General features: G+C 47.6%; 2 protein-coding genes and 1 non-coding gene across 3 annotated transcripts in view; 2 read left to right on the top strand and 1 right to left on the bottom strand.

The window, feature by feature from the left end:
- Window positions 1-2,623, top strand: part of RPL39 (ribosomal protein L39) — a 3,363-nt gene extending 740 nt beyond the window's left edge. Inside the window, exons 2-3 of the mRNA XM_014857557.2 lie at window positions 857-960; window positions 2,381-2,623. Of these exons, the coding sequence (XP_014713043.1) occupies window positions 857-960; window positions 2,381-2,429 (153 nt within the window). The 3' untranslated portion in view covers window positions 2,430-2,623. The remainder of the gene's footprint in view (window positions 1-856; window positions 961-2,380) is intronic.
- On the top strand, window positions 1,774-1,906 carry LOC123282769 (small nucleolar RNA SNORA69). The gene has a single exon (XR_006523008.1). It is a non-coding gene; the product is annotated as a small nucleolar RNA SNORA69 (small nucleolar RNA).
- Window positions 2,457-25,549, bottom strand: SOWAHD (sosondowah ankyrin repeat domain family member D). Its single transcript, XM_070503036.1, has one exon. It carries the CDS (start codon window positions 25,451-25,453, stop codon window positions 24,053-24,055), a length of 1,401 nt encoding a protein of 466 aa, XP_070359137.1. The 5' UTR covers window positions 25,454-25,549; the 3' UTR covers window positions 2,457-24,052.

The following is a 25,549-nucleotide window of genomic DNA, read 5'->3' as shown; positions in this document are numbered from 1 at the left end:
GAATCAGTGTCTAGCGTTTGGTAGTTTTATCAGTCAACGGAAAATTTACGACTGCCGCTGGGAGCTGGCAGGGAGGAACGTTGGCTCTGCCTTCTTTATAACAGCCCCTGTTACGCAAGGGTGTGTTGGGCCACATTGGCCCGACTTGAGAGCAGCACTCATGCCATTTCTGCGGATTGTCCTGCAGACTGGGGAGGAGGGTGATCGGGTTTGGGTCTAGATGACCCAAGTTCATGAAAGCCAAAAATGGAAAAGTCAGCCTTGAAAAAGTGACATTTTAAATAGAAGTAGTACCAATGGTCGGTGGGTTAGAAGGGACCTAGCGAACGACAGGGACTTTTGTGCAAATCCTAATTACTCTCACAATGACCCTTGAAAGTGGATACCCCTGTTTTTCAAAGTAACGCACTGCAGTTCGTTGACTTGCAAAAGAGATTTTTTTTTTGGTTGACCGAAAGCTGTGTTCTTTTGTGAAAACCCAAGTTTCCCAGCCCTAGCCATCTTTCATGTGGTCCTGAGTCCTAGGGGGAGCAGGGAAGATTGGCCAAAGGCACCCCAGCCTTGGAGCAGAGAGGACCTGGGTTTGCATCCCAGCTCTGCACGTTCAGACTCTGAGTTGGGGCAGATTACCTACCTCCCTGATTCTGCTGATTTTTTATTTGAACAATGGGAATTACGGTATGTGCCTCCAGCGAAGTTGTGAGGAACAAAGCAAAGGGTGGGATGGGTTTAGCATAGAGGGGGGTTGTTATTGGTATATGTTAAGGATTCAAATGTTGGATTGAGGGAGTTCCTGACTTTAGATTATGAGCTAGCTCTGGTATTGCTGTCTAAGCTGATTGCATTTCCTTCCCAGTCTTCTCACAAGACTTTTAGGATCAAGCGATTCCTAGCCAAGAAACAAAAGCAGAATCGTCCCATTCCCCAATGGATTCGAATGAAAACTGGTAATAAAATCAGGTAAGGACCCCACCACCCCTCGCTTGTTTTTTGTTAAATTTAAGATTACTCTTTGAGCATAAGTATGCAATTGAAAGTTATACGCGCTCCACTTCATCCTGTAACGTCATTCTGAACTCTTTCTTTTAACGTGCTTCCTTTGGATTTCTGGACAGTACCCAGCCCACAGCTGGGCTTAGGGTCAGACACTCCTCCAGTATTAATTTATTAATATTAATTTCCTGGTTGTTTTACATCTGAGCAGAACATAAGGTGGAAGGCGATCTCATTACACAGCCCAGCGGGGACGACCATGTTGCTCACCCATTTCATTTTTGAGTGTTTCTTTTCTAAAGGTTGGAAGATTACCCTCTACTGTAGTAGTAGTTGAATTGATGATTTTGGAAGAAAAACATTGCTAGAATTGGTTTGTTTAAAATGGAGTATGAGCTTTCCTGGTTCTCCCAAATAATTGAGCCCAGAAGACCACAGAAGACACGGCAGCAAATATTACCAAAATTCTTATTTTCAAAGCATTTTTCAGCTGACACTGTAGAGTTGGCCTAGCAAGTAGGGTCCCTCTTGCAAGATGAAGACTTTGAAACGCATGAGCACAAAATGATGAAGCTAGTGTACAAGTCTGGTTTATATAAAGCTCGGTGCCTATCTCAATAGAGGGTGCCTGCGGTTATCAGGATTAGTCTCTTGCTCTGTCCTCTCCTAGAGCTGGGAAGGCACTTTGTATTTAGGATTACACACTCTTGGCCCAGAGAATTGGCAAATTAAATAATTTTTCTCTTGCTTGAGTTATCTTCTAACTTTGAAAATGTCTTTTAAGCAGGTTGCAATTACAGTGCTTCATTTTGTGGAAGTACTGACATTATCCTGCTGAAAGAAAATCTTGTGTGGATCATTTTTGATTTTGCCTTTGTGAGGGTAAAATCATGACAGATTGACATGGACAATTCTGAGATGGCCTTAGCTCTGCAAATCACTTGGTTTGGTGTTAAAATGGGGATGTTAATCTATTGTAAAAATTACACAGGAGCTTTTATGTGTGTAACCTATTATATAGAAATGACTGTTTTTGGTGTAGTTTACGGGGCGGGGGGAGGCGCAAAATGTATGTCTCTGGCTACCCCAGGTCTGTGGAATCAAGAATGGGTGCTTGTCCACTTGCGGAGAAAAGAGCTTCTCTACTACTACCGTCCCAATTAGGAACCGCTGTGTTTTCCTAGCCTGGAATCGTTTTGAGAGGTAAAAAATTGATTTGACTAGTTCTTAAACACATCTAGCAAATCATTTTTTACTCTCCAAAAAGAGCTCCAAACTTGAAGGAAGGAAAAACACGGGACCCTTTGCCTTTCGAGGATTTTATGGTACTTAAAAGGCAACGTTGAGGTCACATTGCCTTTGTAACTTGCAGTTTCCTTCTGTGTAGGTACAACTCCAAGCGGAGACATTGGAGAAGAACCAAGCTGGGTCTATAAGGAATCACAGATGAGATGACACACATATTTATGCTGTATCAAAGTCCTTCTTACATCTTACCATACCACTCTGAAAACGTGACTGTCTGGACAGTTGGATGTGTTTTATTCAGGAATTGATTTTTCTCTTTGTTGCTATGCTTCTGAACTAGTAGGTTGGTTCAGTAATAAATATGTGAGACGTTTTGTTTGAACTGCTCTTGTGTTCTGGTTTGTGAAGTGTGGAATTCCCCCTCCTGCCAGATCTCACGACACTGTCCAGTAGAACTTTCTGCAATAATAGAAATGTTCTCTGGCTACCAATTATTTGAAATATTGCTAGTGCATGTACAGAACTGATTTTTAAAATTTTACTTAATTGTAATTGTAATAGCTCCATGTGGCTGGTGGCTCTTAAATCTTATGTTATGGGAAGTACATATACTGCATTTATGTGTCATCCTTGTACCCCAGGGTAGCACGTTCTTAAATAGCATCTTTGGGGGCTGGCCCAGTGGCGCAGCAGTTAAGTTCACGGGCTCCACTTCAGCGGCCCAGGGTTCGCTGGTTTGGATCCTAGGCTCAGACCTAGCATCGCTTGTCAAGCCATGTTGAGGCGGTGTCCCCACATAGGAGAACTGGATGGCCTACAACTAGGATATACGACTATGCACTGGTGCTTTGGGGAGAAGGAAAAAAAGAGAGGAGATTGGCAACAGATGTTAGCTCAGGGCCAATCTTCAAAAAATTAACAAATTAAAAAAATAAATAGCATCTTTATATTCTCTTCTATGGTGCCAGTCCTCAATAAGAGTAGAAATCTGAACCAGGGGTTTGGCAAACTGGTCTGCTGCCCATGAGCTAAATTTCTCCATTTTTAAATGGTTGAAAGAAATCAGAAGAATATTTTATACTTAATAAATTTGAATTTACTGGGCATGTATGTGCTGGGCACTGTTCTAGATACTTGGGATTAATCGGTTGATAGACAAATGTATGTTATGTTAGCCTAACGAAAGGCCAATACGCAAGCCATAGCAAATGTCTGAAAAAGGTGGGAGGAAACAAAAGTGCCCTAATTACTTGTGAATGGGGATGAAACTGCAGCAGCAAGGGAAAGGGGAATCAAGTTTGGGGGTAGCTCCCTCCCCAGCCTGTAGGGAGCCTGCACTGGACAAAGCTGAGAAGGCAAGGGGCAGGAGATGGTGGGTGCCGTGTATAGTATGCAGCAAGTGGGGGGCGGGTGTTGCACAGCAAAAGGGTCCCTGCCTTACAGCCACACTAGGAGGCTCAGAGGACTAATCCTTCAGAAGGATCCCTTTTACCAGAAGTTTGAAGAGTGGGCTGTGGACTACCAACCAACCCAGGAACCTGGGAGCTGCCACCAGATCTTTGAAACTCATCTCAACTTGTTTACAAGCCCCTGGATTTCAAATATTTCCTCTAATTGCGTCAATGTTGCCTTCGCATTCAAAGACAGTTGCTACTGTGTGAATAGCAGTCAGTAAAGTTTCAAGTCCGAAGCAGTGGGGCTTGATACAGTTAACTGGCAGTCATGTGACGGAAATTTGTAACCATTTTGGAGTATTACAAATACCTCAGCCTCACTATGCAGAGTAGGTTGTAACAGGGCCGGGGGCACACTAATGACAAAGTGAGCTTTCTCTACAGGCCTTGAGTAGGTAATAGGTAAGATTAGAATTAAAAGGGAAGGGACCGGCCCGGTGGTGCAGCAGTTAAGTGCGCACATTCCACTTCGGTGGCCCAGGGTTCATGGGTTTGGATCCTGGGTGTGGACATGGCACCGCTTGGCAAGCCATGATGTGCTAGGTGTCTCACATATAAAGTAGAGGAAGATGGGCACAGATGTTAGCTCAGGGCCAGTCTTCAGCAAAAAGAGGAAGATTGGCAGCAGATGTTAGCTCAGGGCTAATCTTCCTCCAAAAAGAAAATTGTGAACAAATAAAGTGCTTACCAAAAAAAAGAGTTGAAAGGGAAAATGGGTTGGCCATGTGATAAGGCGTCTTTTGAGCCTGGCAGGTGGACACAGTTCTGGTTCCAGTGGCCCCTCAACAGCTTATGTAATTGCTAGGATTTGTTTCCTCATCTGTGAAGGACTAGACCACTGCTTCCTGAAGGGAGGAGTGGGAGCTTTGAGCGGTTTAGGATTTACATTTATCCACAAGAAGTGCAGCCTAAGATGGCAGCTTTTGCAAGATACACGTTTGACCCTGTGGTGATACTCCCCATCCCTTGATAGCCCCACTGAAAAGCAGGCGGCAGCAGCATGGTCGGGAGTTGGCAGTCTGAAGTGTGACACCACTGAATAGTCTGGATTCCAGTGTTGCTCTTCACCTTTCACCAGCTGTAAGCCTCATTGTTATCTGCAACATGGGGCCAATGCGATCTCCCTCAGGGCTGTGAGAATGAAATGTAATGCACTAAGGCACTTGGTTCAGTGCCTGACTAGGAAAGGGAGAAGAGGAATGGGGAGTGAGCAGGATTAAAGTTCTGGTGTTGATCCCTCCCCAGCAGGCAAGTGCTATATGTGGGATAAAGCTAAAAGTAAGAGGGCCGGCAGAGTGGGGAGGGCAGGCCTTCATGGGAGAGAGCGGGCACTGAGATGGTGCTCAGTGTCAGCTGCTGGATACACCGCTTCCCTTCCAATTCCAGGATTACCACCTTGGAGGAGTAGAGTAACCCCTTGAGGACTTGGAAGGGAGGCAGAGTGACAAGAATTAAAATCCTGGGGCTTGCACTCAGGCCTCCGGTTGAATCCCAGCTCCATCACTGAACTAGCTGAGGAAAATTGATCTCTTAAGAGACTTAATCCCGAATCCTTCCTGACGACTTCAGGTTTGTGGAGGACTGGATGATAATGTCTGTAAAGGATCAGTTCTACCAGGTATTCTCCCATTTTACAGATGAGGAAAGGTTATGCACCTCATTCTTGCTAATAGCAGCTAACAGTTTGAGTGTGTAACATGCCAGGTAGCTGCTGTTGGCAGGAATGGCGATGAGAACCAGACTGAGCAGGGAGTAGATTTTGTAAGTTCTTGGAAAGAACAGGGTGAAATAGAACCATTTATGCTTACCTGGTACTATATTCTGGAGAAGTGAGCAGCAAGCCCTTGCCTACGCAAAGCAGTGGAGGGTGGGGAGCCAAAGGCAAGTATGACTTGCAAGCGTGTTGCAGTCAAGACAGCATGCAGGTGTGTTTGTGCCTGTGCGCATCATACATGCGTGTCTCTGGGAATGGAGGGAGGGAAGATGGCAAACCGTCATCAGAGAAAACTCACTGAGCTAAACCAAGTAAATGGTGTACATTCTTCATTAGGAGCCATTTTGCCACCCAGGGGACGTTTGGCAATGTCTGGAGACATCTTTGGTTGCAAGAACTGGGGGGAGGGGAGGTACCACTGGCGGCTAGTAGATAGAGACCGGGGATGCTCCCAAACATCTTATAATGCACAGGACAGCCCCCTACAACAAGGAGTTACTGGGCCAAAGTGTCATTAGTGCCACGGTTGAGAAGATTTTTTTTTTTTTTTTGGTGAGGAAGATCATCCCTGAGCTAACATCTGTGCCAATCTTCCTCTACTTTATATGTGATATACCACCACAGCATGGCTTCATGAGTGGTCTCTAGGCCCATGCCCAGGATCCAAACCAGTGAACCCGCTGGGCCGCCAAAGGAGAGCGTGCAAACTTAACCACTATGCCACCGGGCCAGCTCCTCAACCAACTTTTCACCTCCACAGGGGGACGTTCCCTGACTGCCCCTTTCTCCCCTCAGTCCAGTTAGGTCCTTCTGCTTAGTGCCTCTCATCACCCTGTAGTTTTCCTTTACAGTTGGAACTAAGGAATATGTGTGGTTAATTGACGTCTGCCTCCCTCACTAGACTGTGACCTCTACAAGGATGGCGTCTGTCTTGCTCGCTGCTGATTGCTCTCACCTAATAGCATCTGCAACAAAGGGGGTGCTCAATAATTAAATTTGTAGAGTGAATGAGGAGATGGGTATGCAAGTGAGCAAGAACAGTACAAATTGTGTGCCTTAACGTGTATAAAAATAATGAAGAAGCAATGACTTGCCTGGAGAGTCGGGGAAGACCTCACCCAGGTTCACCAGGAGGCAACCAGCATGTGTATGTTTGTACGTGCGTACGCGCACATGCATACACACAGTGAGTCCATAGCCGGAGTTTAAGGCACTAGGGAAAGGATCTGAAGAATCAGATAGGAGCAGATCATGAAAGCTCAGGCATGCCACGAGTTGGGAATGGCACTGTTCTCACCGCTCACCCTCTGTAGGAGTGCCTTCTTCATCACCGCTGGGCCGCCGCATGCACTTAAAGTACAGTCACTGATGAGGCCACCTGGGGCTGCATGGTCAAGGCTGCTGATGGAGACTGTCTCTGTAGCAGCAGGACAGGACTTGGCTCTCAGCCTCACCCTAAATGAAACTGTTCTCTTGGTCAATTTGAATAACTTAGAGGGGCCAGCCCAGTGGCGCAGTGGTTAAGTGCGCACGTTCTGCTTCTTGGCGGCTCCGGGTTTGCCAGTTCGGATCCCGGGTACGCATATGGCACTGCTTGGCAAAAGCCATGCTGTGGTAGGTGTCCCACGTATGAAGTAGAGGAAGATGGGCATGGGTGTTAGCTCAGGGCCACTCTTCCTCAGCAAAAAGAGGAAGATTGGCAGTAGTTAGGGCTAATCTTCCTCAAAAAAAAAAAAATTTCGATTTGAGCAGAGCTGATAATACAGATGTTTACAAAGATGCATATAATAGTAGCAATGAGGGAAAGGATAGAAAAACCCACCAAAAAAGCAAACACCAGCAGCATAGGCCAGACCAGTCATTTTCTAGAATAAGCAGAGAAAAAGTTTAACCCCACCCCCTCAAAAAACGCCTGCTAACAGTACTGGAATTATAGCCTATTTTTTTTCCTATATAATTTAATTTCATATTTTTGGTGACGAAGATTGTCCCTAAGCTAACATCTGTGCCAGTCTCCCTCTATTTTGATGAGTGGTGTGTAGGTCCACACCCGGGATACGAAGCCACGAACCCCAGGCCACTGACGTGGAGCATGAACTTCACCACCACACCACTGGGCCGGCCCCTATAGGCAATTTTTTAAAAATTCTATTGACCTATAAGATGCATACAGAAAAATCCAGTTATCATACATGAATAGCTCGGTGAATTTTCACCGGTGAATCCAGTCATGTCACTACCACCCAGATCAGGAAACAACTGCTAAGCATCCCAGAAGCCCCTCCTCAGGCCCCCGTTCAGCCACCATCACCCTCGGGTATAACCACTGTCCCAACATCTAACAGAGTAGAGTGGTCTTGTCTGTCTGCATTTTATATAAATGGAATAGTAAACTTCACACTTTTGTGTCTTATTTTGCTCACTCACCATCACGAAATTAAATTGTTGCATGCTGTTGTAGATGATTTGTTTTCATTACCGTATAGTGTTACGGTGTGTGAATACGCCGCAGTTTATTTCCCCAGTTTCTTGATGGGCCTGTGGATAGCTTCCAGTTTGGGGCCTTTATGAATAGTGCTGCTACGAACATCTTGGTGCACATCTTTTGTCGAACATATGTATGTATCTCATTACAGGTAATTTAGTTTTCGTTTTTATATTTTCAGAATGTACAGATGTAACAAAAATGCTTTTATAATGAGAAGGAAGCTAATTAAAATTTCTACAATGAGCATGTGTTTAGAAAAAAAAAATTTTTACATGCCACAACTTAGAAGGACCCACAACTAAAAAAAAAAATACACAACTATGTACCAGGGGCCTTTGGGGAGAAAAAGGAAAAATAAAATCTTTAAAAAAAATTTTTTTAAGGAACGGGAAAATTAAACAACTTCCAGGGTTAGGATACAGCCATTCACATGTTGCTTTTTTTAAAGCAAAAGATTGGAATTTAATAGCCTTTAAAGATATTTCATGGAACTCAAGAGCAGGAGCAGCCAGGTTTCAAGAAGAACCAGAACCAGGGTCTTGAAAGCCATTGAGAAGCCAGGCAGGCTGCTTTCCCTCTCGGGGCCTTTCTTTCAGCTGCTTCCTGCATGACCGCTTTACTCTTGTCCCTCTTGGCAGACCAGCTTCCTCGGCTTCTCTCAGCACCAGGCCAAACACATCGCCCTCCTCATCCCAGGTCAGGCGACCAGTGGAAATGGGTGGGAATTTAAGGCACTAAGCAAGATCGGGAGAGGGTGAGCCTGATTGGCCAGTCAAGAGTCAGTCAACTATTGGAGGCCGGCCCAGTGGTGGCATGGCGGTTAAGTTCGCGCAGTCCGCTTAGGCGGCGCGGGTGGGCATCCCGGCACGGACCTAGCACTGCTCATAAAGCCACACTGTGGCGGCATCCCACTCAAAATAGAGGAAGATTGGCACAGATGATAGCTCAGCGACAATCTTCCTCAAGCAAAAAGAGGAAGATTAGCAACAGATGTTAGCTCAGGTGAGGAATCTTCCTCACAACAACAACAAAATGTCAACGGTGGCTAAGGGGGGCAAGGTCCTGTATAAGCATGACTGCCCTGTGGGTGGGCTGGTGCTGAGAGAGCGCAGTATAGGCTGAGCAGATGTCCCCAGCAGCATTTACTCCAGTGGAGCTTGGAGCTGGGGACAAGAGACCTGCGCTAGTCCTGATGTTGCCTCAAGAAACCCCTTACCTCTCTGCGCCTTTGTCCTCTTCTGCTTGCTCTGTTCACGTGCTTTCTATGGTCCTTTCTGTTGATTTGTGTTTAAGTTTGCTTTTCTGTGGATATTTTCAGAGACTTCCAAGAATACTGAGAAATGGGAAAGATGACATGTCAAGTAAGCAAGAGAGAATCCTGAAACAAATCAGACAAGCTTATGAGCTGTGGGATTTGAACAAGGCATACCTTTTTGACCTGAGACCAAATTCTTGGGTTTGGGCTACAAGGCCAGTTAGGAGTCCAAGCTAGAGTTAAATGTTACCTCTCTCTGGAGACTCAGGGACGAGCCCCATGTTCTTAGTGGAACCATTCCTTCCGGAGGAATCCCTTGTGACTGCCTTATGCACGAGGCCTGGCACCTGTCTCTCTGAGTGTTCTCGGAAACGGATTTTGGTGGGTTCCAAACAGTACAGGGTAGAGGTAACTTTTTCTATTTATTATCAATTCATTATTGTGGTTGTGATTGAAAACATTTAAAATATAAAGTAACCTTAGGGGAAACAGTGCAGGGTATACGGGAACTCTAATATTCTTACAACTTTTCTGTAAATCTAAAACTATTCAAAAAGAAAATGTTTATTTAAAAATAAAATAACCAAACATCTAAACCTAGGGGAGAAATTGATTGAGCAGGCATTTTCAAGTGTGGCGCTCCAGGAGACGTGCCGATGGGCGCATGAGTTCCTACAAATCGCCAAAAGCTGTTGAGCTGCACCGATGCTGTCACATCAAAAACACCTACTGGAAAGCTGTGTCTACACGGGTTGGTCCCCGGGTGGTTGACAGAGAAAATAGACTATTTGTAGGCTGTCTGGTCTTAGCACAGCCCTTCATGTTGGTGCTTTGGTTAGCTGTGTGGGGACAGCAGGGTCACGTGGAAAGCTCACAGAGCTCTGGGGCTGGACGAGAGGGGTTTACATCGCATACCTTTCGCTTACTAGCTGGGTGACTTTAGAGGAGTTACTTAACCTCCTTGAGTGTGTGTGAAGTGGGAGTTAATACTGTGCCTGGTCTATTGTCGGGATTTAGAAAATGGTAGCAATTCATCTTTAAGAGTTCCCTGGTGTAAACTTGTAACTGATAGTTTTTCCTTCTTTCTTTCTTTTTCCTCCTTCCTTTTCTCCCTCCCTCCCTCCCTTCCTTTTCTTCCTTCTTTATTTTTTGACCAGATTGGGGAGGGGATGGACAGTTTCTGTGTCAGCAGGCAGTTAACAGAAAGCTCACACTGGTGTGGGTATTTATGCGCAAACTGAAAACTGAAAGCAAATGGATAACAAACTGCTGTGAGACTCTCTAATTTATGGAGGAAGTGGAAGTCTGGAGCCCAGTGGTGTTCTTAGGAAGCAGTAAAGGGTCCTAAGAAGATGAGGATGTTCATCTCCAAATAGGAGCAGTCAACAATACCATCCTCAGGCCGGCTGGTGGCGCAGCGGTTAAGTGCACACGTTCTGCTTCGGCAGTCCAGGGTTCACCGTTTTGGATCCCGGGTGCGGACGTGGCACCGCTTGGCAAGCCATGCTGTGGTAGGCGTCCCACATATAAAGTGGAGAAAGATGGGCATGGGTGTTAGCTCAGGGCCAGTCTTCCTCAGCAAAAAGAGGAGGATTGGCAGCCGATGTTAGCTCAGGGCTAATCTTCCTCAAAGAAAAAGAAACAGTAATATTCCTTAATTTAACAAATATTTATAGAACATCTACATGTGCCAGCTTCTGGGGACACAGTGGTGAATAGGCTGGGCATGGATGCTGCATTAGGGATCTCACAGTCTAGTGCTATGGCCTCACACCCACACACCCCTGCAATTTTCTTGATTTAATACTTGTGTGTAATGCATGCTTATATTTTTATTTTATCCTATCTCATTAAAAACAGATTTCATGACCTACTAATAGGTTGCATCCACAATTTGAAAAACACTGATCTACTCAGGAGATAGACACATAGACAATTAATGATCACACAGCGGTATAAGTACAATGATAGAGAAGTATTCCTAGGGGCCAAGGGAAGTATTTTGAACTCACATATTTTAAATAAAAAAGGTCTGGTTAAGGCTGATGCAAAAACAGCATATGTCCGTAGTGTGTAATGCAATTTTACATATTTTAATCACCAAAGTAACGTTTATATGTTTGTAATATGCATACACACATATGTAGTATGTAATTTGGGGATCCCAGAGTGGCAACATTTTATACAAACAAAAGCTTTGTGCTTTAAAAGACAGCTTTTCACTGATATTTTGAAAAACACTGGGAACAGTATATTTTTCCATTATCTATTGTTGGGTAACAAACTATCCCAAAACTCCGTGGCCTGGAACAAACATTTTGTTTCCATGATCATTTTGTGGGTCAGGCGCTTGGCCAGGCCTTGGCTGGGTGGCGGCACAGCAGGGACTGGAAGATTCACTCTCCAGATGGCTTCTTCACTCACGTACTGGGCACCTTGGTGCACCTTGGCCTCTCTCTCTCCACACGGCATCTCATCCTCCAGACCTCTCCATGTGGCTTAGGCTTCTCCCAGCATGATCTCGGGGTAGACTGCTTCTGTGGCAGCGGACTTGACTGAGTGTTCCAGGAGAGAGGGACTGGAAACAGTTGCCAGTCTCTTAAGACCTGGGCCCTGAAACTGGCACCAGGCCCACCTTCCTGGGTGTCCCACAGGGCCCTGCACTTAGTTCGATGCCCTGCTTTTGCCATCTTGAAATTCTTAACAAATTTTTAGGAGGGGGCCCACATTTTCAGTTTGCGCCCTGCCCAGTATATCTCTTTTGCTATATTTTATTGGTCTAAGCAGTCACAGAACCCACCTGGATTGAGGGGAAGGGGATGTAGACGCCAGCTGTCATTGGGAAGAGGACCAAAGAACCCATGGTTGTCTGTAATCCATCACAGCATGGTGTAAGAGAGGGCACCGAGTACTGGAGTCAGGAAATCTGAGGCCTCGCCCCAGTCTTACAGCTACAACGAGCCTGCCACTCACAAACCACTTCAGCCTTTGGGACTTCAGTTTTCTTCCATTTGAAATGAGGAAATTGGTTCTAAAATCATGACCATCTAATGCCACATTTGTAACTCTCTAAATATACATCTGATATGACGTTCATTAGCCAAAGCGTTTCCACAGGGCTCACCAAGGGAGAAGGGCATAGGAACCAAGGCAAATGAGCTACAAAAAAACAATTACTTTAACTAGAAAGCCTGTGGATCTCAATTCAAGGTCAGCTGCCTCCAACTCCCACTTGTTCGTTCCACAAACCCCCATTACAGGCTGCGAGGCAACGCACCGTGCTGGGTGCTGGGCTGCAGCGGTGAGCCACATCCACAGGCCCCGTCTTCGCGGGCTCGCAGGCCAAGGCGGGCAGGCGAGTGTGCAGACAGTTGCAGCCCCTCGTTCTGAGAGCTGTGGTGAGGAAGGCACTAGGGCTTCACGAACCTCTGAACGTGGGAGGGGCTGAGGAAGAGCAAGCTGAGCCCTGAAGGCCAAGGCAGAGTTAGGTCTGGGGGCGGGGGTGGAGTGTGGTGTGTTCATCTCCTAGGCAGAGGAAACAGACTGCGAAAAGGCCCAGTCAGGAGAAAGCTGGAAGGCTAGGGAACTGAAAGTCAGTCTCTGTGGCAGGGGTGTAGGAAACAAACATATTTGGGGGTGGCAGGAGAGGGTGCCGAGAGGAAGTAGTGATGAGGCTGGAGAACCAAGCAGGAGCCAGATCATGGGGAGCCTCTAAGCCTTGAGAGGGAGCTTGGCTTCTATCCTGAGGCCCAGGAAAACACTGAAGGGTTCCAAATTGGACAGTGGCCTATCTGGTTTGGGTTTAAGAAATCACCGAGGTTAGTGTGTGGACTGCTGAGATCAGACTGGTTGAGGGTAGGCTAGAAGCAGAGACTGGTAGGTGTGGTTTGTAGTCCAGATGAGAAATGATGGTGACTGGGGCGAGAGGCAGTGAAGATGGGGTGAAATGGACAGATAATAGAGGTTAAGTAGAATCAATAAGACTTGTGATGGACTGGCTGTAGGGAAAGAGGAAAAGGGAGGTGGCAAGGATGACGCCCAAGTTTCTGGCATGAGCAACAGGGTGGATGGTAGTGTCATTTACTGAGAGGAAAAGACAATGAGAAGAATAGTTTTTTGGTGGAAGAGCAGTGGGATCAAGGGTTCCAGTTTGGATGTATTTAGTTTCAGATGGCTGTCAGACTTCCAGGTGAAGATATCCAATAGACCGTTGGGTTGTGGATATGCAAGTCAAGAGAACTGGAGGTGGCTGTGGGGTTAGGGGAGGGGGTTCTATGTTGACCTAGGAGTGACAGCTGCTTTGCATAATGATGTGAAGGACACAGAAGAGAAGGAGAAGTAGGAAGACAGAGAGGTCACTAGGGACAGTCAGTAGATCAAAGCTCCCAAGGGCTGGGAAGGGCTGAGTCAGAGCACAGGACTAGGGATTTGTCTTACAGAGGAGAGCCCAGGAGTTAAGAGTTCAGACTCAGCAGTCTGTATTGGAACACTTGGTTCTATCACCTTCTAGCTGTGAGACCTTGGGCAAGTCACTTACTTTCCCTGAGCCTCAGTTTCCTCAACTATAAAACAAGGAAATCATGAGAACCCATATCATAAGTTTGCTCTGATGATTAAAGGAGATAATGCATATAATATGCTTACCTTTGTGCCTGGCACTGCATAAATGATAGCTGTTGTTATTATTATAATAGGAGCACAGGAGGGAAAAAATGGGTGCACATGCGGCTCAGTTCGTAGCTTTGGTTGCAAGAAGTTGAACAAATTTTTTTTAGATGGTTTCTATCTTTTGATGAAATAGAAGGTGAGATTATCTACTCAGGGGCTACCTGCTAATGCCTCTGGGGGAGAAAAGCCAGTCATTTGGCATTGATTAGGAGATAGGACAGTCACTACCAAGGGAGGGTCAACAAATTGCCAGTCACTTAAATCATTAAGACTTGCTTTTAAAGTAAAATTAGAAACAGCGGAATAACTGCTAATTTTGTAGCCTAGTACTGAAACTTGTAGAGAGTACATATTCAGAAGTTTTTGTTTGGAAGTATTTGTTCATCTGATTTTTTTTGCTGATATAGTTTTTTTTTTTAATGGACTTTATTTTTTAGAATAGTTTTAAATTTACAGAAAAAGTGAGAAGAGGGGCCACCCCAGTGGCATAGAAGTTCACCTGCTCTCCTTCAGGAGCCTGGGGTTCATGGGTTCAGATCCCCAGCATGCACCTACACACTGCTCATCAAGCCATGCTGTGGTGGTGTCCCACATACAAAATAGAGGAAGATTGGCACAGATGTTAGCTCAGGGCCATCTTCCTCAAGCAAAAAGAGGAAGATTAGCAACAGATGTTGTCTCAGGGTCAATCTTCATCACCAAAAAAAAAAAAAGGAAAAAGATAATACAGAGAGTTACAATTCATAGTTTTTTCAGATTTCCTTAGTTTTGACATAATATCCTTTTTCTATTCCAAGCTCCCATCCAAGATACCACTTTGCATATCATCCTAATGTCTCCTTAGGCTCCTCTTGGCTGTGATAGTGTTGCAGACTTTTCTTGTTTTTGATGACCTTGACAGTTTTGAGGAATACTGGTCAAATAGTTTGTAGGATGCCCCTCTATTGGATTTTGTTTGATGTTTTCCTCATGATTAGACGTAGGTTATATGTTTGGGGGAGGAAGATCACAGAGGTAAAGTGCCATTCTCGTCAGAGTATATTAAGGGTACACACTAGCAACATGATTTATCATGTTGATATTGACCTTGATCACCTGGCTGCAGTAGCATTGGTCAGGTTTCTCCACTGTCGAGTTACTCTTTTTGCCCCCTTCCCAATTGTACTCTTTGGAAGGAAGTCACAATGGGCAGCCCTCTCAGGGAGTAGGGAGTCAACGCTCCCCCTCTTTAATGGAAGAGTTTCTCCGTAAATTATTTGGAATTTTTCTGCATGGGAGATTTGTCTCTTCTTTGCTATTTCTTTCTTTCTTTGTTTATTCTACCCATTTTGATATTTATTTTATACTTGGTGTTATAATCCAGTGCTTCCCGAGCCCTGGAATCAGCCATTTCTTTTCTTGGAGAATGGTATTAGAAACTAAGATCTGTGTGCTAGGCGTGTTCCTCTGAATAAGCTTTAATCTGATCCCAAATTTCTGTCTTGGTTCCGTGGTTGCTTTTGTGTGAGTCAGGTTCAACCAGAGAAGCAGGACAGTTGGAGATATGCGTTAGGAGATTCACGGCAGGGAATTGGCTTCTGCGATAGTGAGGCCACACTAGGCAAATTGGGAGTTGCTAGGGCCGGCCTCAGGAAGGGCACGCTGGGCCTCCCAGGCATTGGCTGTCCACAGGCAGAATTTCTTTTCTCAGGGGAGCCTCAGTCCTGCGTTTAAGGCTTTCAGCTGATTGAATGAGGCCCACCCAGGTTATCCAGGATAATCTCCCTTACTTAAGGTGAACTAACTGTGGACTTTGAGTACATCTACAAAATACCCTAACTGCAACACCTAGATTAGTGATCAGCATTTGACCGAATAACTGGGGACTGTAGCCTAGCCAAGGTGACATATCAAAAAGACCATCACACCTTTAAAATGTTCTAAACCCAGGAGCACCTCATCTATTGACTGTGTTCCATAAATGTGCGTTCTCAGTGTTACTGAGGAGTACCCCTTATGAACCAAAGCTTTTAGCCTGCCTGTTTCAGACGCATCATAAACTTCTCTGCCTTCTTCAAGTGAAATACTAAACTCTGTAATGTGGTTGTAATGACCCAGGGCCCCCAGTGTGAACAGCATTTCTCGTTCTGAGCCATGCACACACCGATGCTTCAGGGCCTCTGAGGCCTCGAAGGCGCCTCACCTCCACGCCCAGACCTCAGCGCTCTAGTTCCTTTACTTTAGTTCCTCTCAGCTTTCTATTGATGTTCCCCCCCCCCCCCCGCCCCCCGCTTCCTGAAGGCCATCCCTCCTCCCTGCCATCAGCCGGACTCTCCTACACACGACGTGCAACAAACTTTGCTGGGTGGTAAGAGCTGAAAGAGAACTGTACACATGTTGCTATGGGAACAAACCTCCGTCCTACAGGTCTGTCTCTGTCCTTGAGGCTGAGACAAGTGTCAGCTGTGGAACAGACTGACCAAAAGCATTATGCAAAGTGAATGCGCATATTGTGCTGAGTACTGAGGGTACAAGGATAAATAAGAGTTGATACTTTTCTTTCATTAATTAATTCGGTAACTCTGTGTGTGTGTTCTCGCTGCTTTCGAATATAAAAGGACATTTGCCTCTTGTTCTGTGTTTTTTTAAATAACAGCTTTATTAAGACATAATTCACAAACCATGCAATTCACTCATTTCACGTGTATATTTCAGTGGTTTTTAGTATATTCACAGATATGTGCAACCATCACCACAATTTTAGAACACTTTTGTCACCCTAAAAAGAAATTCCCTGCCCTTTAGCTATCACTCCCCTAGGGCCCCATCCTCCTTAGCCCTAAGCAACCATTAATCTCCTTTCTGGCTCTCTGGATTTGCTTATTCTGGATGTTTCATATAAATGGAATCATATAATATATGGTATTTTGCGATGGGCTTATTTCACTTAGCATAAGGTTTTCAAGGTTCATCCATGTCATAGCATGTCTCAGAACTTCATTCCTTTTCATGGCTGAATAAAATTCCATTGTGTGGCTACACCACATTTTGTTTATTCATTCTCTGTTGATAGACATTGAGGTTGTGTCCACCTCTCGACTATTATGAATACTGCTGCTATGAGCATTCATGTACAAATTTTTGTGTGGACATATGTTTTCATTTCTCTTGGGTAGATACCTAAATACCCAGGAGTGGGACTTCTGGGTCATTTGATAAATAGGTTCTGGTACCAATTCCAATGTGTATGGGGGTGGTCCCCACGCTAACAAGTAGCAATTCTCCCACACCAGCTGAGTGTCCTACAATTTAACTCAGTTCTCACACCATCTACCCAGAGATAGCATCGGACTCCACAGGTTGACGGCTTGGTCCTACAAGACTGCCCTCCTCCCCACTTCAAATGCCAGTCACAAGCCCACGTTGTCTCCTGTGCTTGACCAGCTATAGATAAGAGGTTCCAAAGACCTCACCCCTTGGGTTTCAGACACCAGTCACAAATCCAGGTTGTTAGCTGTACTTCTGACAGACTGGCTATAAATCAGAGCTTCCTACAACCCCCTCCTTGTTCAATTAATTTGCTAGAGTGGCTCAAAGAACTCGGAGAAACATTCTACTTACTAGATTACCAGTTTATTATGAAAGGATATAACTCAGGAACAGCCAGATGGAAGAGGTGCACAGGGCAAGGCATGAGGAAAGGGCGAGGAGCTTCCACACCCTCTCCAAGCTGCCTCTCTCCTAGCACCTCCACGCGTTCTCCAACCCGGAAGCTCTCCGAACCCTAATCTTCCAGGTTTTATGGAGTCTTCATAGTCACCATTGATTAAATCATTTGCCATTGGCAAGTGATCCAACCTCCAGCCCCTTTCCCCTCCCTGGAGGTCGGTGGCCGTGGGACTGAAAGTTCCAACCCTCCAATCACATGGTTGGTTCCCCTGGCAACCAGCCTCCATCCTTAGGTTACCTAAGGGATTTCTAGAGCCCTGTGATATCGCACTTATCACAGAAAATTCCAAGGGCTTTAGGAGGTCTGTGCCAGGAATGGGGTCGAAGACCAAATATATATTTCTTACTATCAATCACAATATCACATATGGTAACTGAATGTTTAACTTTTTTTTTTTAAAGATTTTATTTTTTCCTTTTTCTCCCCAAAGCCCCCCAGTACATAGTTCTATATTCTTTGTTGTGGGTCCTTCTAGTTGTGGCATGTGGGACGCTGCCTCAGCATGGTTTGATGAGCAGTATCATGTCCACGCCCAGGATTCGAACCAACGAAACACTGGGCCACCTGCAGCGGAGTGCGCGAACTTAACCGCTCGGCCACGGGGCCAGCCCCTGAATGTTTAACTTTTGAGGACCTGCCAGATTATTTTCCAAAGTGACTCCACCATTTTACATTCCTACCAGCAGAGTATGAGGGTTCCAGTTTCTCTACATCCTTGCCAATGCTTGTTATTATCTGACTTTTTGATTATAGCCATCCTGGTGGATATGAAGTGGTATCTCATTCTGGGTTCACCTTGCACTTCCCTAACAGCTAATGATATTGAGCACCTTTTCGTGTACTTGTTGGCTATTTGCACTTCTTCCTGGAGAAATGTCTATTCAAGTCCTTTGCCCATTTTGAAATTAGGTTGTTAATATCTTCATTGTTGAGCTGTAGAAGTTCTTTATATATTCTGGATACTAGACCTGTATGAGATAGATGTTTGCAAATATTTTCTCCCATTCTGTGGGTTGTCTTTCCACATTTTGATAGTTTCCTTTGAGGCCCAAAAGTTTTTAATTTTGATAGAGTCCAATTTACCTATTTATTCTTTTGTTTCTTGTGCTTTTGAGGTCAAATCTATGATTACATTGCCAATCAATACCTATTTATTGAGCACCCTCCATCTACCAGGAACTAGGGATACTGTGGTGAATAAAACAGATTTGGTCCCTGCCCTTGATACCTCCTAATCTCCTAATCTCAAGCTCATCTGCCCCATGGCAGCAAGCCAAAACACTGAGACGCAGGTGCTTGGAGATGGAGAAAGGTTTATTCGAATGGGCCAAGACAGAAGGTGGGAGCCTGGTTTCTCTCAAATCCGCCTTAACAAGAGAAGAAGGCAGGGGGGTTTTACAGAGCTAAGGGGTGTGGCAGGAGGAGTTTCAGAGAAACAAAGGGATAATCTGTGTTTCTTTCACTCCTGATAAGCCCCTGGGCAATTTGACTTCTGGGCACCAGTGGCAGCCAGGGGCTGGTTATCTGGTGATCCTTGAAGGCGTTCCCTTTATTCTGTAAAACAAGCTCATAAACCCTTGAGTTACCTCTTTTTTTTTTCAAATTCTATTGTGTTGTCAGATGCTTTATTAATAGCTTCTATTATTAAATATCTGAACAGCAGAACACAAGATTCCTTTTTTTTTAGGAAGATCAGCCCTGAGCTAACATCTGCTGCCAATCCTCCTCTTTTTGCTGAGGAAGACTGGCCCTCAGCTAACATCCATGCCCATCTTCCTCTACTTTATATGTGGGACGCCTACCACTGCATGGCTCGCCAAATGGTGCCACGTCTGCACCCAGGATCTGAACTGGTGAACCCCGGGCCGCCAAAGTGGAACATGCGCACTTAACCACTGCACCACCAGGCCGGCCCCAGTGAATTACATCTTGAAAGGAGACAGGCATGCTCCTTCATGAACAGAAAGAGGGAAGACACAGAGGCTGGATGTGGAATGTAGGGGATGTTGGCTGGGATGGGAGGGGGGCATTTCTATAGATAACAGGGTCAGAGGATGAGGGACTTGGATGCTTTTATTCTCTTCAGAGGATTTCAGGTTTAGCTCTGATTCTAGTTTATGACTTTATCTGGAAACAATATCTAACCTATTCTATATTCAGTGGGCACTTACTTATTAAGTCGCTGCTTTTATTTCTGTGAACAAGGTAAGCCAGCTTGTTACAATTTTGTCTAAATTGAAAGCACGTAGGTTGTGAAGACCAGCAGCAGAGGAACCAACACCTCCTTTGAGGAACAGCCACTCACCTGGCACAGACAGAAAACCACTTCCATCAATGTGGACACATTTTAGAGATGGGATAATACAGATAACCCCAAATCCCCCTGGACTACCATAGCAGATTGTGGGGGACTGGAATTGGCCACCCCAAGATATGTCTCTTTGGCATGAGGATTATTTTGGGCTGGTTACTTTTAAAAACTGCAGACAGGAAAGAAACTCTGAAAAGTAGAATTTACTTATGCTTTGTTAAGAGACATTTACATTTGTAAAGGAAATCTCCATCTGTAAAGGTGTCTCCCTCTCTGTACAGGAAGAAGGAGGGATGACCTTATCTCGAGAAACTCTCATCAGTGTGGAAGGCAAGGACTCAAGTCTGCATAATAACCTGACTCTTGTTTACTGTGCTTTTCTGGTAATCTCCCATAACTGACTCCCCCAACCCCCAACATCCTCCTTTGTCTTTAGCTGAGGATGGTATTTAAGATGAGAACTTCAGCCATTTTGGTGAGTTGCTCAGTTTGCCTGAGCCTCTCCCATGTATACGTGTTATAAAGCTTTGTTTAATTTTCTCCTGTTATTCTGTCTCATGTGAATTTAATTCGTTGTCCAGCCAGAAGGACCCACAGCGGATAAAGGACATGTCTTTCTCCCCTACAAGATAAAATAGTTTCATCCCAAGAGCCTGCTGAGCACCTTTCAGTTCTTCCAGACAACAGCTATTTCCTAGTTCCTGTGTGTCCTGCAGCGTGCTAGGTGTGGCATATATACTATCTTGAATCCTCAGATTCCCTGCAAGGGAGAGTGTATTGTTCCCGTTTTACTTATGAGGAAACTGCAACTCAGAGAGGTGAGTGATGCGCTCAAGGTCACTAATCATTCATTCGAACCCGGGCTAGGCTGGGCACTCGCCATGCACCGGTGGTTTTGAATTTTGCTCCAGGGGCCACTGAGTGTGACTGTCTGCCTTAGAGGCAGGGGGTGGGGAGGGGGCGTCCCAACTCAGCTTCAAGCTGAGCAGCTCGGCATTTGTCAGTTTTACACACGAGGCTTCGGGTAAGCTTCATTAGAGCAAAGGCAATGGAGAAGAAAAAAAGCAGTTTGACAGCCTCTGCCCTCCATGGGGGTCTTTGAACTTCTCAGCTGAAGCATGACTCTTCCTGAAGCATCTCTCCAGAAATACTTTGCATGTGCGATGCATTTTCCCCAAGTTATCTTCCCTGGCACATCCATCCTCCACGTGACTGGTAGAGTGATTTTTCTAAACTCTCATCATGTTACTCCTCTGCTTAGAAACCTTCTATGGCTCCCATCTACCTTTAGGTTAAAAATCTATGTTTCTCTTTTAGCACCACCTACGAGACCCTTAGTGATCTGGACTCCCATCCACTTCTCCAGCTTTGCCATTAACTACATCCCAGCTCCCGACTTCCTGCCAAACCGGCTGACTTACGTTTCCTGGTACTTGCTGTATTCCCCCAGACACACTCCAGTGGCTCTGCCAGGTGGCCTCTCCCCCTTCTCCACTGACCAACTCCCACTCACCCCTGAGCCTCAGATCAGGCATTAGCTTCCTCCCGGAAAGCCTTTTCTGCACCTTTGGGCGTGGGTCAGGCCCCGCCCTCTGTGCAGCACCCCTTCCCCACAACCCCCATGCTTACCTGTCACAGCCCTGCTTCTGTTTCCTTTCTTCGCCCGCACGTCCCACTAGAATGGAGATTTGCATCGCTGCTTAACTCCATTTTGCTCCCCTGGAAAGAAGTTTCTCAGGGAATTTGTTCTTTCTCTTGGGGTAAGCATACCAGTCTTGCCTCGAAAAGCATACCAGAAATGCCAATGGCTTGATGTTAGGCATGAAGAGTTTTCAGCATGGGAGTTTGTCCCCTGCAGCCAAACCTCAATTTTACATGGAGGAGGTAGGCTAGGCAATATCACATGATGAGAAAAATCTGTGGGGAAGAATAGCTGACTACAGGAGAAACTATAGAAAGCCGCTTTCAAATCTTCCAGCTGACTTGGTTTTCATTTTGGAAAGACCAGGGCAGATGCTTGTCTCAGGTCCCCAAATCTGCTAATAGTTAAGATACTTAGGTTCAAACTTGTCCTATGACGAGGGGACTACTGTTACGAGTGTCCTTTGAATGCTGGGCAAAGGCACACGCCGATCTTCCCTCCTAGCCAGAAGCCCGCAGACCCAGCCATGTGGCAGGAAGGCCCTGCCTGCCAGCCTTCACCAAGCCCAACCCACCTTGGCAGCTATCAAGGGGGAGGTTGCGGAGCAGAAACCACTGTTCTGCATCAGTTAGCCAATTTGCATCTATAAAATGGGCACAGAGGTTTGAGGGGGGTTATGCCAGATGCCGATGCCAGAAGCCAGGAACTGCTCACCTTCCCCTCTTTGAGCATCAAACAAGTTCATTTAGAAGAAAAAGGAAATGCTACATTACACTGTGTAAACATGTTTAAGGTGTAGTTCCTAGGGACATGCGACAGGCTGCAAACATCAATAGGAATGGTTTGGACCATTTCATGGATGAGAAGAATCAAATGGGTTATTTAAGGGAAGGTGGGAACGTTTTGAGCACAGAACAGATAAGAGGGCAAACAGGCCCAGCAGGCAGAGATAGAAACCCAGATAGATGGGCTCAGGGCGGCATTTCTGGGATACCTGTGTTCTGTGGTGACTCCGTTTCTCCCTGGTGTTCAAGAACCGGGATGGGCGGGCTGGGGACCCAACAGTCCATTGTAAGGGTTACCCAAGCCTCCAGGGATACAGTGCTATTTTTTTTTCCTTAAAGATTGTCACCTGAGCTAACATCTGTTGCCAATGTTTTTTTTCTTCTTCTCCTCGAAGCCCCCCCTTACATAGTTGTTTATTCTAGTTGTGAGTACCTCTGGTTGTGGCATGTGGGACGCCACCTCAGCATGGTCTGACCAGCGGTGCCATGTGCGCGCCCAGGATCCGAACTGATGAAACCCTGGGCCACTGAAGCGGAGCGCGTGAACTTAACCACTTAGCCACGGGGCCAGCCCCTCCAGTGCTATTTTTAAAATGCACTGTTCTCTAGGGTGGCATGGATCTCTACCCACCGACTGCTTTTCCCTCCTTTCAGCTCCCGTCAATCCTTCTGTATTCTACTCAATTCACACTATTTCTGAATGGCCACAATTTTCTAAACTATAATCTATATATTAAATGTAATTTAAAAAACGATGCTGATGGTTAAAGCCCTATATTGAAGAAAAGTGCCGGTGGGTGTGTCTCATTGGAGGGCAGAAGTCAAGGTAAGTTACATGACTGACTTACCACAAAATATCAGAAATGTACATGGCGAGACTTTCCCCCTTTACCTCCCCTCTGCCCCTACCAACAACTCCTCCAGGATGAGACTTGTGCTGGAGGCCCCACCTAGATGCGGAAAAGCCTGGGAGACATATCAACTGTGTCTCTCTACTCAGAGCCCACCGTGAAAGGAGCTCCTTCAGTACACAGCTGGGCCATTTGCTCTGAGAATGAGGTCAAGAGCCTGTCCTGGATCACCAGCTCGTGGTCATGGGTTGGTGACCTCTTCCCTGCAGACCTAGAAGCTTCCCCCTCCGTGGTTAACGGAAAAAAAAAAAGTCACTCAAAGGACAGCTTTGTCATGTAAAAGGAAAACATATTCCACTTTAATAAACTTAAGAAGTCATCCGTGATACATTAGAAAATGTACCAGAAAGGCCTGGTAGTCTCTGAAGCAGGTTGCCAGGGGCTGACTCTGCCAGCACAAAGTGACCCGTTAGTAGCCAAGTCAAGCCTGCAGTTGGGCGCTTCCTCTCCATCAGTGGGTCACAGTCTTAACTCACTCTTCTAGCAAGGGTTTCCTAATAAACCCAGAGCTTCCGCCTGCCCAGAAACGGCAACTGGAAGCTTAACTTTCCCTCTCGCAAGCAGGACCACACTCCTGCTCCTAACTCCTTTAGTCCTGTAGCTTTGGGATTCGGGGCCGGGACAGCTTGGTCGTTGCTCTCCCACGGTTAGGGGTGCCTTGCTCCCCGGGTCTCCTGGCCAGCGGCCGCAAGAGACCTGGGACAGGTACCTGAGACAGACCCCGAGGTGCTCTGCTGCTTGCAGGCCCAGCGCACTGGGCGGTGGTCAGAGTCGCGTCCGAGGCGCCGCCTCTTCGGTTGGACCCGGGACAACCCAGGACCGAGGCCTCGCCACCGCGTCGCGCTCCCTCCGCAGCCTCTAGTCTCCGTCGTCCTCAGCGGTCCTGGAAAAAGGGGAACACGTGGCGGAGAAGGCCATGAATTTGCGCCATGCGGCTGCCCGTCGAGTCCTTCTTGCCGGGCGCCGCCGCGGTTCTCGCTGTCGTCTCCACGGCCGCTGCGCCCACCGCGCTCGGGGTCCGTCGCAGCGTCCACGCGGCGCCGCCGCTGCTGTTGTTGTTGGCGTTGATCCGCTCGCTGCCGCCCGCCGTCTCCCAGTCCTCGGCCCCCGACAGCTCCCGCAGGCTCTGGGGCGCGTCGGGCCGCAGGTAGTGACAGGGCCGGTGGCCGCTGTGGTCGCGACGCGTGGGGTCAGCCCCCAAGGCGCCCACCAGCACCTTGATGACCATGTCATGGCCCTGCAGGGCTGCCAGGTGCAGGGGCGTGAGGCCGCCGCTCCCCGGGACGCTCACGTCGAGCCGCAGCCCCTGGCGCTGGGCGAAGTCGTGCACCAGGATGAGCTCCTCGTGGCGCCCATGCTTGGCCAGCCAGTGCAGCACCGTGTAGCCCGTGATCGGGTCGCCCCGCAGCAGAAGCCCCGGCTCGGCTTCCAGCAGCTCCTGCAGCGCCTCAAAGCGGCCCTCGGCGGCTGCCAGTATCCACGCGTGCTCCCGGGGCTCCAGGCACAGCCCGCTGCCGCCCGGTCCGCTCGACCCGCCGGGGGCCTGCTCTTCTGGGCGCTCCTCCGACAGCCACCCGGCGGGAGCCGCCCCCTGCAGCCCCAGTAGCTCCCGCAGCGCTCCCCGCCGGCGCCCCGAGCCCGAGAGCATAAGCGAACCGTGGAAGAGGGGCTCCCGGGAAGCGGCGGCGGCGGCGTGGCCCCGGTACCTGCCCAGGCTGCCGGTGACCACTTTCGAGGGGCGGGGCTGCGGGGCGCTCCGCAGGCTCAGCGCGGTCGGTGCCAGGGAGGCCTTGGGCGCCGGGTTCGCGGCCTCTCGGGGCTCGGCCATGGTCCTGCAGCTGCCGCCGCGGCGGTTCCAGGGTCTAGCGTTCGCTGCCCTTCCCGGGCCCCACCGGGAGAGGAACTGGCGCTGCCGTTGGGGAAGGAAGCGGCTTGAGCAATGGGGTTTGGAGGGAGGGAGCAAAGGAGGGGAGGAGAGGGAGGGAGTGAGCGAGAGAGCCGAGGGAGGGCCCCGCGCAGGAGTTGGGGGGGGGCGTGGAGGGGTGGGGGACCGTGGAGGGCCAAGTCCCCACGGCAAGCCCCTCTCCCGCGCCCCGGGTACGGCCGCCACCTCCGCTGCCCCGGGTCGCCGGCGGCCCCGCCCCAAACGGCCAGGTGAGCAGGGCAGCCCCGCCTCCCGCACGGCGCGGGCCCCGATGGGGCGGGGGCGGACTGCCAGTGGCCCCGAGCGCCGCCCGGAGCAGCCCCGCCGCCCCTGCAGCCGGCTTCTCAGCATCTCCGCAGCTGCTGGCTAAGGAGGCTCTAGGGCGCCCCCTCTCCGGTGGGCTGAGCTCGGCTTCCAGCCAAGGCTCGGGGAGCGCGATCCTTGAGC

This window comes from Equus asinus, chromosome X (assembly GCF_041296235.1).
Source record: "Equus asinus isolate D_3611 breed Donkey chromosome X, EquAss-T2T_v2, whole genome shotgun sequence".
NCBI lineage: Eukaryota > Metazoa > Chordata > Mammalia > Perissodactyla > Equidae > Equus > Equus asinus.
This window is presented reverse-complemented; position numbering and strand designations above follow the sequence as displayed.